This window comes from Telmatherina bonti, assembly GCF_933228915.1.
Source record: "Telmatherina bonti genome assembly, chromosome: 17".
In the NCBI taxonomy this organism is placed as follows: Eukaryota; Metazoa; Chordata; class Actinopteri; order Atheriniformes; family Telmatherinidae; genus Telmatherina; species Telmatherina bonti.
Window position 1 is genome coordinate 14769317 of NC_136615.1, and position 14063 is coordinate 14783379.

At 38.4% G+C, this 14063-nt stretch overlaps 1 protein-coding gene across 1 annotated transcript in view; it reads left to right on the plus strand.

The window, feature by feature from the left end:
- The window catches only part of LOC306768458 (potassium channel subfamily T member 2-like), a 36351-nt gene that overhangs the window by 10910 nt on the left and 11378 nt on the right, over positions 1–14063 (plus strand). The window contains exons 12-24 of the mRNA XM_079256827.1: positions 4415–4494; positions 4920–5061; positions 5351–5398; positions 5662–5710; positions 5862–5921; positions 6246–6320; positions 7607–7690; positions 7992–8086; positions 9198–9378; positions 9462–9626; positions 9705–9841; positions 11697–11760; positions 11878–11986. Of these exons, the coding sequence (XP_079112953.1) occupies positions 4415–4494; positions 4920–5061; positions 5351–5398; positions 5662–5710; positions 5862–5921; positions 6246–6320; positions 7607–7690; positions 7992–8086; positions 9198–9378; positions 9462–9626; positions 9705–9841; positions 11697–11760; positions 11878–11986 (1289 nt within the window). The remainder of the gene's footprint in view (positions 1–4414; positions 4495–4919; positions 5062–5350; positions 5399–5661; positions 5711–5861; positions 5922–6245; positions 6321–7606; positions 7691–7991; positions 8087–9197; positions 9379–9461; positions 9627–9704; positions 9842–11696; positions 11761–11877; positions 11987–14063) is intronic.

Consider the following 14063-nt stretch of genomic DNA (forward strand, 5'->3'; position numbering starts at 1 on the left):
GAAATGAAAAGACAAAGCAAAAACTGAGTCAACTTTGATGAGCTTGACAGTCAGTATTTTTTATGACCACCTTTCAACACAACCTGAACCATTTAAGGCTATTTTTTCAGGGATTTTCAGGCTTCTTGAAGAACATTTCAAACCTTTCCTTTAAATGTTCGCTGCACTTTGTTAATCAATCAGATGCAGGTTTTGCTTCAATCTTTTGTCAGGTTTTTGCTGGATTTTCCATCTTTGTACTTTGAGTTAATAGTAGAAAGTAGTTTTTATGCCTGTCCAACAGTATCAAAGGTGTTTTCTTGCAGTTATTTAAAAAGAAAGAAAGAAAAGAAAAACAACTTTACACGTTTAATTATAGATTACTTTGTCTTATTAGAGCACTGGTTGTCTCATATGGTTTTCACTTAACATTTGTTGACTTTTGTTTTAACAAATGTCAACAGATGTCCCTAATTGACATTTGAACCCACTTGATCCACCTCTGTAACTCTTTTAGAGGTTATATATTAACATAGGAGTGGCTCTGTGTTTAGTTTTCACCCTGTCTATCCTGTGCAGTACACAAGTGCAATGTGAAGTGTTCTCCAGATTTCATGGGAAATAGAACCAGAAAAGCATATGTGCAGGGACTTGGTGCTGTCCATGGTTCTGAAAACAAGGGCCATTTTTTAACTTGTATGTATGCGTAGGAATATTGCTTAGCTTTTATACATTTTTGGGATCTGAAACTCAAATTACTTTGTGGTGTAATTCACATTTAAAACTGGGAAATGGATCCCATTATTAGTCTTTTTGTTATTCGATTTTTAAAATGTATTTCTTTCCTCTTTTGCCCCAGAGCTGTATCTCAGTGGAGTTTTTTCATCATGAACCAGATCTGTTCTGGACTTTTTGGCACATACTTAGACTCAAATTGGTCTCACCTATACTGAGATCCTGTAAATGTAATTTTACATGAATATGAAGATGCATCAAGCCTCTCACATTACAGTGAAATTGTATTATTTAAATATTTTATGAGAAAAAGCACGCACTGCCAAAGCTTTTAAGTCAAAGATGACCTTTCCCCCAGCTGTCCATGCTGCAGTAATTTTGATATCATTTTCCTGTTCAGTCCCTGCCAATGAACCTGCATCCTGTTGATGGTTGATAGTGTTGCTGGAGGTAAAAGATGCTTCAGGTTATGTTTGCAGCGGTCATCCCGCAGGTCTGTGTAGAACTATGTTATTGAATGTGCAAATGTCACTGGTCACATCTTAACTGGGTTATCCATCACTCAGATGTCCAGTAGTAGTAGCAGCAAAATATCAGCTTTAAATGGAGTCCTTGTACATTGCTGCATTCTGTCTGCAGTTTGAGCTTCTTGCATTTTTTCCATTTCAAAAGCCGTTATTATCCTGTTTCTAAGTGGGGTCTTTATGTCCTAATATAGCAGAATAATTTCTTATTTTTTCACAGGCAGATGTCACAGTGTGGGGGGTAAAGTGCTCCCATGTAACTTGGAAAGCCACATTAAGTGGCTTTACCTGCGTGGGCAAAAAAGGGCTCAAGTGCAGCGGCCAATTCCGGTGTTTTCTAAAGCACTGACTCATGGAGGAGGTCATCTATAAATTAGTGTTTCAGACTTTCTACATTCAGAGTGGACAAAAAAAATGTGAGCGGCACAGAGGAGAGTAGGAAAGTTTCTTTTCCTCTGGTTTCAAGCATCAATCGATTTTATAGCTGACGTCTATCATTTTTATTCCAGACGCTCCACATCATCAGAGAGCCCCCACCACCCCCACTCCAATAAAACCTTTCATTGCTTTCTCCTATTAGACAGAAATGCAGAGAGAACATTCCTCTAGGTTCTGACGTTTATAAGTCATAAAGACTATTTGAATCATTGATAATACTGACGCGATCTGAATACCATTCAAAGATAGACAACTCCATTTTTTTTTTTTTTTCCCTCTGGTAAGTTACTGAGAATGTTTATAGGTTTGTCAGGTGCTGCAGTACTGATGGAGAGGACCATGCTGCAGAAGCATCAGTTAGGGTTATTCCTGTCATGGTAATGTTGCTGTGGCAACAGGCCCGCGCACCAGGAAAAAAAAAAAAAAAAAAAAAAAGAGAGCAATTGTATACAGCTCTAAAAATATTCCAATTCATCACAATAAATGATTAATCCAGCACAGTATATCTCATGTTGTAGATTCATGTTTAGATTCAGTGTGTATGTTGTTTTCTTAGATGGCCGTAAAGCTGGAAAATAATCATTAACCGAGAGACATAGTTAAAGCTGTGTTATTTTAGAGCTGCACAGCAGCGCGTTGGTCAACAAGCCCCATACTGGAAGAATTAGGACTCGTTGCACGACGCAGCTACAAGTGTCCTACACAATGGATCCAGAGATCATCATCCACACCTGGATCAGTCCATCTGTGGGCACCGGGAGGTCAGACCCTTTTGGTAGTGACGCTGGGCAGAGGTAGGGCCATGTGAAAAAGGTTTGCTTTGTGGCATGTGTAATGTTCTAATTTGAGTGGAAATGAACTGGGTGTACTGATTAGGGGGCAGATGCATGGAACAGACAGGGATTAATTGTAATTATTGCTTTGCAGATGAGCTAAAGTAAGAAAGAATGTGTCCAAAAACTGCTGAGATGCACAAAACTGCCTGCCTGCTGATTTATTTTATTAATAGAAAGTCATTTGTCTCATTAATGAACACACCTGCTGTTGCATAAAGAAGTGCTGCAGCTGAAAACGATTAATTTCTCCTTGTCAATCCATTTTTTTCTGTTCTTATGCAACAAACATTTAAATTAATTTCCAAATTGGAAATTTGCTTAAACCTAAAAAATATTTCAAGTGTTCCCGTCTTGTGATGAATCTTCTTTATTAAATTCTCTATTTGCACTCCATATAATCTGTTCAATATTCATTAAGTCAACTTACTGTCACATAAAAGAGTAAAACATCAAATTGCTAAGAAACAGCAGCACAAGCAGCAAATCTGCTGATGTTCTCTCAGTTGACTAAATGATTATTCCCTGGTTTTAACTTTTGGGCTTCAGAGCAACATGACACTCGTGTTGCTGATGAACCCCCTTCAGGCAATCTGATCTGTAACAGACTTGCGTTTGCAAAATTTGCTCAGCTGCAATTAGTTGTTTAAAAAGATCTAATTAGCTGCACATCTCATTGCCTGGTGCTCCAATGTGGCATTGCAGTGTAACTGATGTCAAACCACTTTGGCTTGTAATTGTGTACTCAACAAGGGCTGATTAAAGGTTATTATGTATGCCCTTATGCGCATGTCTTATTATGTGGGTAGAGGTAGGGGAGACCCTGAGAGACAGACAGAGCAGTCTGTCTAATGCTTCTCATGCGACAGCTAGCCCTCAGCTTGAGTGTTTCTACCTCTAGAGCTCATCTATGTCCTGCAGCTGCTCTTCTGGATAGAGCAGATGTTCCTGCTGTTTTCAGACCTCATTGCAGAATTGTTCTCTTCCTCTTCATCCATGGGTGTACTTGCCTCTTGTGAAAACTTGTACTCTTTTGCAAAAGCAGTGGGGAATATAATACTGTTCCAGCTACTCAAGCTGCACTCTCCTTCTAATAATGATCCTTTTAACCAAAACTTGGGTTTGACGCTGAAGTTCTGAAGCTTCTACTCAACTTTTTCTTAAATTCTTCTGATCTCTTAGGTCTGCACTTTCTCTCGTTCTTATTCCATGTTTACACTCTCTTCTGAGATCCGCACTTTGAAGATTATACATTAATGAAGCAAAGCTTTATTGCTCTGCTGCATGCCAGTGCAGTTGTGCTTGATCATGTCTTTGCTCATCTTTTCCCTTCGGGTTTTATCTGACAAATTTAATATTTGTGCAAAGTTAATCTTTTTCTAATTGTATACTCTCCAAGTAAGCTGTTCTTTCTTCATACTTCAGAACCAGTGCTGTGTGTTGCTTTTGGCAAACAGAATATGTAAAGAGACCTGAATAAAAACATGATTTAGATTTTATTCTTTATTACATTTCTCAGATTTAAAGTTATCTTTTATATTTAAATTAACACTGGGCAGAATATCAGTTTGGTAGGCTGATGTTCCTTTATCTAACATTTAGTTACCATCTTATTATCTTTAATACTTTCTTTAAAAAAAGGCATTTACTGGCTAAAACTCTCTTTCATACTGCTTTTGATGGCTGTGATTCAAGCTGATTTGCCTGTAGAAACCCTGGTTTGTAATTGTGAGCAATATAGAAGATTGATAATGATCTAACTCTCCTCAGGCAGATGGTTAGAGAAGCATCTGTATGAATATTCATGCTGTATTAATATCTCTGTTTTGAAACATCTCTGTGACTATGTTTGCTCATGCTGCAGGTTCTTGTTTGATGCTTTGCCTCTGTTTTTTTCCCTGTCAGGGTGCAGGTAGAGTTTTATGTGAATGAAAACACCTTCAAGGAGCGTCTAAAGCTTTTTTTCATCAAGAACCAAAGATCCAGTAAGTAGCCGTCTTTACATGTACCTTAGTTGGCTGTTACATAATGCATGAAAGAAACAACACAACAACAACTGACTCTGGGGGCTTATTAGCATATGGAAAACACAGGGGAGGATTCCAGCAAAATTTTTGACATGCATCCAAGCAGGATTTCCACTTCTATAGCGCTTTTCCAGTCATGCTGACCACTCAAAGCGCTTTACATTACATGTCACAGTCACCCATTTGCACACACACTCATACGCCAATAGGCACATCAGGGGGCAATACAGGGTTCAGTGTCTTCCCCAAGGCATGTAATCAGGGGAAGCCTGACCTTCTGGTTGGAAGACGACTGCTCTCCCAGCTGAGCTACAGCCCCCCTGTATTATTGTAATTTACAATATTGCTCTAGAATTGCTCTTTCTCTTTTCTGTTGTCATTAGGCCTCAGGATTCGTGTGTTCAACTTCTGCCTGAAGCTGCTCACGTGTCTGCTGTACATCATCAGAGTAATGACGGATAATCCTGGTCAGGGCATCGGCAGCAGCCACAGCACTGCACAGCAAAACACTCAGAGCAACAAATGGTTTGTTCACACACGCATATTACATTACTTTCATTTAGCAGATGCTGTTGTCCAAACTTGTATGTTAATCATGCTAAGAAATAGTCAAGAACCACACAGACATCACTCCATACACTTTGTGACAAACAGTGACACAGAAGAGTAATGGCTGTAGAATACTAATAACATACTGATAAGAGACCGATGGATTTATCTTATTCTACTGCCAAATAGTGATCTTATCGTATATTCATTAACTTTGATTTCTATTTCACGTCGATCCCTTTTCTGTATGACTGATGCTCTGTAGCGTCGACTGCCAGTGGAACGGATCAGTGCAGGACAGAGAAATTAACTGGTAAGCAGCAGAAGGTGTTATTTCAATTCTTCGCTTCGTATGTTGCCTCATTTTCTATCATTCACCTTATTAGTTCATCTGGCATCAGTGTTTTTATTCATACACGGTGCCTGTTGTCAACATCCATGTAAAGATATACCTGGCTGCTTGAATAATATACAGTATTTGCCATTAATATTATATTTCCTCTGTGATATGTGAGAGTGTTTATTATTAAATACAGTTACTAATTAAATACTGTTGTTTGCTCTTTTTTTTGTCAGGGAGTTGATCTTCTGGGTAGATAGGAAGGTTCCAGTCTGGGCCATTCAAGTGAGTTAGATTAGATCTATGAAAAATTAAAAAATAATAATAATTCCAATACTTTATTATATGTTTTACCTGACAGTGTTTTTAGTTTTAGATTGCTTCTTTTGTAAATAATTTATTCATCTGTTGTGGTCTTTGTTTATTGTTTGCACAGGTGATTGTGGCCATCATCAGTTTCCTGGAAACTATGCTACTAATGTATCTGAGCTATAAGGTGAAAAAACAAATACAAAAATGACTAACGAAATATATATGCTCTGCCTTCCAGGATAATTAATGCATTATGTACGATTGATGGCTTAAAGTGTGTGAGACTGACAGCATGTAAGTGGTGTAATTAGCGGCAGTCATTTGTCACAGCTGTATTAAGGATGGATGGTAATTGCAGGATCTGGTTGAGGTTAAGGAGTAAGTGGTTGAGGAAGATGAGAGAATACAAAGAAGGAATGTGTGTATGCTGTGTGACTCATAGTGTATTGTGTGCTTGCAAAAAAAGAAAATAACTGTGTAAGTCTGTGCTTGTTTTTTTTACTTTCAGGGGAACATTTGGGAGCAGATATTCCAGGTGTCTTTTCTTCTGGAGATGATAAACACAGTTCCTTTCATTATTACGGTAAACCTTTGAAATCTGCTACAAAAACCCTTCAAGAGGGTTTGTAGGTGCACAAGCATGATATGTTAAAAATGTTTATTGTTTTAACATATCTGACACTCGGTTTTTGAGTTATTTCTTACCATACATTAGCAGAAAAACTGGACCTGCTGGAGATGGATGAATTCACATAATCGTATGTCCTGCTTACATCCAGTATTTACTTCACATAGCGCAGCGAGTCAGGAAATTTGTATTTGACAAATAATTTTTCATTATAACAATAATTCTTGGCAATTAATCTTGTATTGTTAGAAAGTCAGATTGTTTCCTTTTAAATAGTACAAAATTTGAAGGAAAATCGCTTTTGTCGGATGAGCAGCAGTTGAATGGAGTTAACTGGCACCTGATTTGCAGCAGCTGTGATCCTGGATTAGACTGGCTAGTACACTTGGTTAGGATCATAAGGTCAAAGCATGGAGAAGATGTAGAAAACTCTTTACTGCTTTCTGTACCAATAGTATTAGAGGTTTTGGTGGAGGCAGTGTGATGGTGTGGGATGGCCTTTCAGGTTTTTATTTTGTAATTAATTGTGGTATGATGAATATTAGTATTATATAATGAATCCATGCATTACACAGTGTTAGAACACCAGGATGCGTAGCAGAGTGGTGTTCTAGACGAAGCGCCATGCATTATTATCATGTAATGCATGGTTCCTTGCTATTTAATCTGCTTATACCATGGTCCCACACTGTACACATTTTATATAAAATGTTAAATATATACTATGCTAAATATACTACAGTATAGGAGCTATTTTATATTAGCCTTGATTTACTTTTTATATCGAACAACCGCTGTCAAGCTACAGGGTTTCTCTCATTCACTTGTCAAAAGCCAACTGATCTGAATCAGTTGATTAACGTGTTGCTATGGTGACGCCCGTAACGGAGGGATTTTACAGGGATTTAACTACGTGTGCGTATATATGAAAATAAAGCACGCTAGTTGGCGTTAAAATTTTCACTGACCATGGTATAAACATGTCGTTATAATGCTGTTCTGTCATTTTTGCTCTATAGCTGCGGTAGTTTTTCTTTTTGTACAACTTCAATCATAACACTGATTAAATTCAGAGGATCAGCCTAGCAAAAAGCTGATATGACAAAAAATAAGCACATTGCTCTTGTTTTTGGTGTTGAAACATTGAATAATAATAAGAATTTGTCATCAAAGGTATCAAAAGTATTTCAATAATATGTAGTTTCTACTGGAATAAATAAATAATTCCTCTTTCCCTGCAGATCTTCTGGCCTTCAATAAGAAATATCTTCATTCCTGTGTTTCTCAACTGCTGGCTGGCTAAATGTGCTTTAGAGAACATGATTGTGAGTGGAAGACCTAAGCCTAATTGTGTCTGTTAATGATCTTGTATCAATCATCATTTTAATGACTGTTTATGTAGAAATAATCACCATTACATTTTATTACTCTGGTTTATGTAGCCGTTTGTGTTCACAGTCAGTCATTCATCAGCAAGACATTCCTCTCCTGCTCATTGTATCATATTCATTATTTCATGCTATGATGATAGAGAAGAGGGATTCATTTTCCAAAGCAGTAGGTGTGGGTTTAATGTCTTGATTTTTCAGCTTCAGATGTTCATGTGTGTTTTTCATTATGATACAGAATGATGTCCACAGAGCAATCCAGAGGACTAACTCGGCTATGTTTAACCAGGTCCTTGTTCTCATCTGCACTCTGCTTTGCCTCGTTTTCACCGGGTGAGGCTGCTTTTTTAACTTTACAGCATTGAATGTGGCAACATTTTATCCCTTTGTGTGTGTGTTCAAATAGAATAACATATTCAGAGAAGTAGAAGCAAAGCAGATGGATCTGTTGGTAAGGTTGCATAATTTTGTAACAGTTAGTTTGCTACAGGCTAATTGGAAAATTGAGAGAACGGGATCTGATCTGATGTGCAAAAAGAGAATCAAAGTACAGCAATAATGACAATGAATAAATATTTTGGATCTGAATAGAGTAGCTCCTTTAACTTTCTCCAGTGCTATTTAACTGAACTTTTAGGTTTTGTTGTGTTGAATTACATTAATTGCATTACATTACAATTAATTATCAGAAACTTTAAATTAGCAACTATGGGTGCAGTTTCACAGATTGTTACCCAAAATACACAAAATACACAAAATATGTCTTTAAAGGGGATCTATGATGCTATTTCTGAGCTTTATACAGTGTTTAATACTCATCAGACATTTTTCATACCCTAAACACGTTTGAGTTTTACAGCACTCTCTACGTTTGGTTTCTATGACGACGGAAACGATTGGTTTTAGAGAGTTTTTTCTACATCGAAATTTTAGTGATGTCCAGGGGGAGGTACTCAGTGATTGATCATCTTCTCTAGGTTGTGCACGATCACGAGAAGAAAGCCACGCCCACCTTCACTGCTTAGTATAACTACTCCTAGCAGTTGACCAATCAGACGCAGCACGCAGGCAGGACATAGGGCGGAGCTTCCTCATCGCTAGTTTCTGGCAGAGGCTGATCTGAGAGGATTAATACAAAATGAATGAAGGGGGTTTGTGAAAATTGTTTTATTATTTATTGCCCTTCTGGACTTGCATATTAAATTAAATTAGACTGAAATGTGCATATGAGAGTCGCTTTAAGCTAAGAGCTGGGACAGGCCCCCTACATTGGAAGGGTGGGTATTGCAAATAAATGGATTTTATTGTTATAATTTAAACAGTTAATTTATTCACTCTATCTTGTTTGTTCATTTGAAGTCTGCATCTCTGGTATCAATAACAATAACATTTTGTAACCAAAAATACTGAGTATGTGTGCTTTTGACTAATCTTTGTGGTGTAGCACATGTGGGATTCAGCACTTAGAACGAGCAGGCAAAAACCTCTCCCTCTTCAAGTCCTTCTACTTCTGCATTGTCACCTTCTCCACTGTGGGCTTTGGAGACGTGACTCCTCGCATATGGCCTTCTCAGCTGCTGGTCGTCATCATGATCTGTGTGGCTCTGGTGGTGCTGCCTCTGCAGGTTGGAATTACGTTGAGACTAATGTTGGCTTAACGTTTACACTTTCTCTTCGTGAGGTCCAGTTTAACGAAGCATTTTGTCAGTTTGAGGAGCTGATCTACTTGTGGATGGAAAGGCAAAAGTCTGGAGGGAACTACAGTCGTCACAGAGCTCAGACAGAGAAACATGTGGTGCTGTGTGTCAGCTCTCTCAAAATCGACCTTCTCATGGATTTTCTCAACGAATTTTACGCACATCCTAGGCTGCAGGTACCAAAGGACACCCATATGTTGTGTAATTTTCTTCATAGTTTGCATGGTAGACATGGTTCCTTTATTATCCTCAAGGATTACTATGTGGTGATCTTGTGCCCGAGTGAAATGGACCTTCAGGTGCGGAGGGTGCTGCAGATTCCTCTATGGTCTCAAAGAGTCATCTATCTACAAGGGTCTGTCCTCAAAGACCAGGACCTACTGAGAGCCAAGTGAGTAACATTCAAAACATGTTAAACCTTTATTGATCGAAGCCCCACATTTTTATATTTTATTGGGCATACAAAATACCTGCCTCAAGCGAAGGAGTTTAAATATCTCGGGGTCTTGTTCATGAGTGAGGGAAGGATGGAGCGTCTGCAGTAATGCGGACTCTGCGCCGGTCTGTCGTGGTGAAGAAGGAGAAGGCGAAGCTTTCAATTTACCAGTCGATCTACGTTCCTACCCTCACCATGGTCATGAGCAGTGGGTCGTGACTGAAAGAACGAGATCTCATATACAGGCGGCTGAAATGAGTTTCCTCCGCAGGGTGGCCGGGCTCACCCTTAGAGATAGGGTGTGGAGCTCGGTCATCCGGGAGGGGCTCAGAGTAAAGCCGCTGCTCCTCCGCATCAAGAGGAACCAGATGAGGTGGCTTGGGCATCTGGTCAGGATGCCTCCTGGACGTCTCCCTGGTGATACCCCAGGAAAGACCCAGGACATAGTGGAGGGATTATATCTCTCAGCTGGTCTGGGAACGCCTTGGGATCCCCCTGCAGAGTTGGCAAATGTGGCTGGGGAGAGGGAAGTCTGGGCTTCCCTGCTTAGGCTGCTGCCCCCGCAACCCGACCCCGGAAAAGCGGGAGAAGATGGATGGATGGATGGATGGATGGATGGGTTGATTGGTTGATTGATTACAGTCAAGGACATAAGCAGCCAAGCCATGTGCGAAACATGCCCAGATTAGTAAAACAATGACAAAGGTTGTTGGACACAACCGTTTTGCTCAGCATTCCTGGATCTCTCATGTGAGAGCTCCTAACCCCACTAAAGCTGGGGGATGTAGTTGTGCTGAAAATGGAGTAGTAACATCTGACTTGGCTTTAGATCTGAATGGCTCCCTGACTGACACATTTTCAGACCCAACAGGGTTTTCATATTTTCAAAGTTGTTTATAACAGTTATATTGACTTCTTTTGAGACTTAACTATGGAGGGCCAGTGGGATCTGACACAAATTATTTCATTTTTTTGAGTCATGAAGGTGTTATGGATGAGATTCTAAGTAATTTCTGACTGTATGTGAAGCCAAGTATATTTCTGTATCTTTAATAACATTAATGAGTCACACTTAACAGGACATTCAAACAGCAGCTTTAATTAAAGCTGAATCCACTTTGACAAACAGGGGATTTTGAAAAAGATTTGGAATATTTGTATGTATTTTTCAGAATCACAAATGGTATTTTGTGATAAATGGTCTGGTTTTACAGATCGTTATCTCATTATGATAGAAATTGACCATCTGTAACGCAGCTTAATAAAGTGCTGTGAGTCTTTGTAGAGCTTCACAAGATATATCTCATTTTGTTTAGTCACCTGATTTAAAACAGAATAGCTAAAAGAGAGAATACGCTGAACCAAGTGTGGCAGATCATAAATCATATTAAGTATTTTCACGAAAATACTGTAGTTTGTACGACTTCACTGTATGTATTGGGCAGTGTTTTGAAGGAGCAATTAGAGGTAAAAGGCTGGGTGTGTGGCGTGCTTACATCCTGCATCTGGCTGCATTTCAAATCCTCCCACACTTGTTTTGAATTCTGCACTCCTCCGGCTGTGTTAATCATATGCAAAAACATTTTCACATTCTCAACACATTAAAATACAGTACATTTCAAGTCTTATGTGTGTCTGCTTAGACTCTATGCAGGCAACGTTAAACTCAATTTTGTGTAAAAAGATACTGTTTTCTTCTTGCAGTCTAAATCTCCTTTCAACTGAGTCTTCTTTGACAAGATTTGGCTTTTGTATTTCTTTTTTATCCGTCTATTGTGGTTATGTTTTATTGTTTGTCACCCTGCTGCAGAATGGATGATGCAGAGGCTTGTTTCATTCTGAGCAGCCGTAATGAGGTGGATCGCATGGCAGCAGTAAGATAACAATTACTTAAATCATTAGCGTTTCTGAGCGAATCATTAACGCTAGCTGTGAGAAACACAGTCACTCGTTAAGTAGAAAATTTACAATGTTTTGGTATTTCTTCATAGGATCATCAGACCATCCTGAGAGCTTGGGCAGTGAAGGACTTTGCTCCAAACTGTCCTCTCTATGTCCAGATACTGAAGCCTGAAAACAAGTTCCATGTTAAATTTGCAGGTAAGAGTTTATTATGATAATTTAGCTTTTTGGCCATCAAGTTAACATGAAAAAACACTTTGTATAAGGAAACACTTGTTTCTTTATATTTTTGGACATTTGGATGGTTCATATATTTGACCAAGACTCCTTAAAATCTAATGAATAATAGCAATAATAAAGAAACTGTTTTGGATTAAGTAATAACTAGCTATCACCATTAGTTTCTGTTCATACCTGTGATGTCCCCAAACAACCATTGTTGCAGAGCATCTTACAATTAGGTATGTTAATAATTTTGATACATAATAACCTCTTGGAATTCAACAAACAAGAAATAAACTTAAAGTGAAAAAAAACAACCTAAAGATCTGCAAAGCGGTGCGTACAGCTCCCGAAAAACCGAGATTTCAGGTCGTGTTAGACTAGTTTAAGTCAAGTGATCATAATACAACTTAGCTCTCATTCTGATAACATCTTCTACCATTACGAAAAAATTTGCATAAGTAGAGATTTTTTTTCATAAACTGTTTTCATGCAAGTACTGGAATCCTGAAATGTTGAAGAGATGTTCAAGAGGGGTGTTTTGTGAAAAATACAAATGTCAGCAACATTCACTCAGGACTTTCTGCAAAGATTACAAAATCTCCTGAACATCACAAAGCATTTTGTGGTTGCATTGCATCTGAGTATGTGTGCTGCTGGGTTTGTCATATCGGCTAGTCTGCATGCTGCTGTACATGCACATGCAGCATGATTAGTGACACAATATGCAGCCTCATCTGCTCTGTTAAACAAGACGTTTTTTAACAAATTTAATGCCCCACATGTTGGGGTTTCTAGGCAGCCATTCCCTTCCCACCTTGTCTCTCTTGCATATCCAGCAAATATTCAACAATAAGAGGTGGAAAAAGACCAGACCAAACTGTCTGCAGCATTTTCCCTAAAATAATTCTTGTGTTTGGATGAATATTACTTTAGTGTTCTCTGTTTGCATTGTGAAGTTTTCATTGAGTCTTTTTTGGGGGTAAATTTGAACACAAATAATTTCTAAACAAAAAGATGAAAAAATGAAACTCTGTACCCCCTCCTTGTCAGATAACAGAGACTGAGCTACTGACTAAGCATAGTACATAAAACTTTACTAGCTAAGGAGAGAGTTGTTAATCTGGTTTTGGAGACTAAAAGGCAACTACAGGAAACAGAATATTGAACCTGTATATGTCTGACTGCCAAACTGAGAGTGTATGAAACGAGCACCATGAGTCTTACACATTATCAGGCAAGTTTGCCAAATAAACCTTATTTTGTCATTTTCAACTTGTAGCCTATTGACACCAACGTTTTTAGCTTAATCATATCAAAGCTGCAGTTTGTTTAACATTAAACACTTCAAAAGCTCTGATTTATTGTTAAGTTTTGTAGAAAAAGACAACATAAATGTTAAACTCATACAGGTAGATTGTATGTGATTTATTTATTTTTCTCTGAAAGGCAACCAGCAGTCGCTCCATTTAAGTGCTGCAAAAGGCCAATAGCCATAAAGAAAAAGGTTACTGCGCACTACTCCCTGTAACCTTTGCAAGGGTTAAAGAAGTGAGACTTCCTCTGTTATTGGGAACGAAATAGAGGTGTTAAGTGGGACAAAGCAAAGTGATGTTAGAGCTCACTGATCCTGTGTTAACCTTCTAACTCTATTTAACATTACTCTCTCCTCTGTATAAGATGGTACTTATGTTCAGCCAGAAAGTAAATCTTTTGGCATCTCATACTGAAGCATATTTATTGAATCTGATAGCATACCGTATTTAGCGTAACGCCCGTGAAATGCTTCCCTCTTACTGATTTGGATATTTCAAAACAGAATTCCCTTTAGAAAAGTGAGCTGTTTCATTTGTTCTTACAGACCCACAGAAGAAACTCAGCAAACGTTAGAACAAATATCATTGATCAAACTCAGATCTTTTATATCTAACTTGTGCATGTTTTATAACTTGTGTCACTTTAGCTGAATGTGTCAAAAATGTTCAACTGTAAGTAAAATTTAAATGTCTGCCAGTACAGATCAGTTCAAATCTAATGTTCAAGTGCAGATAAA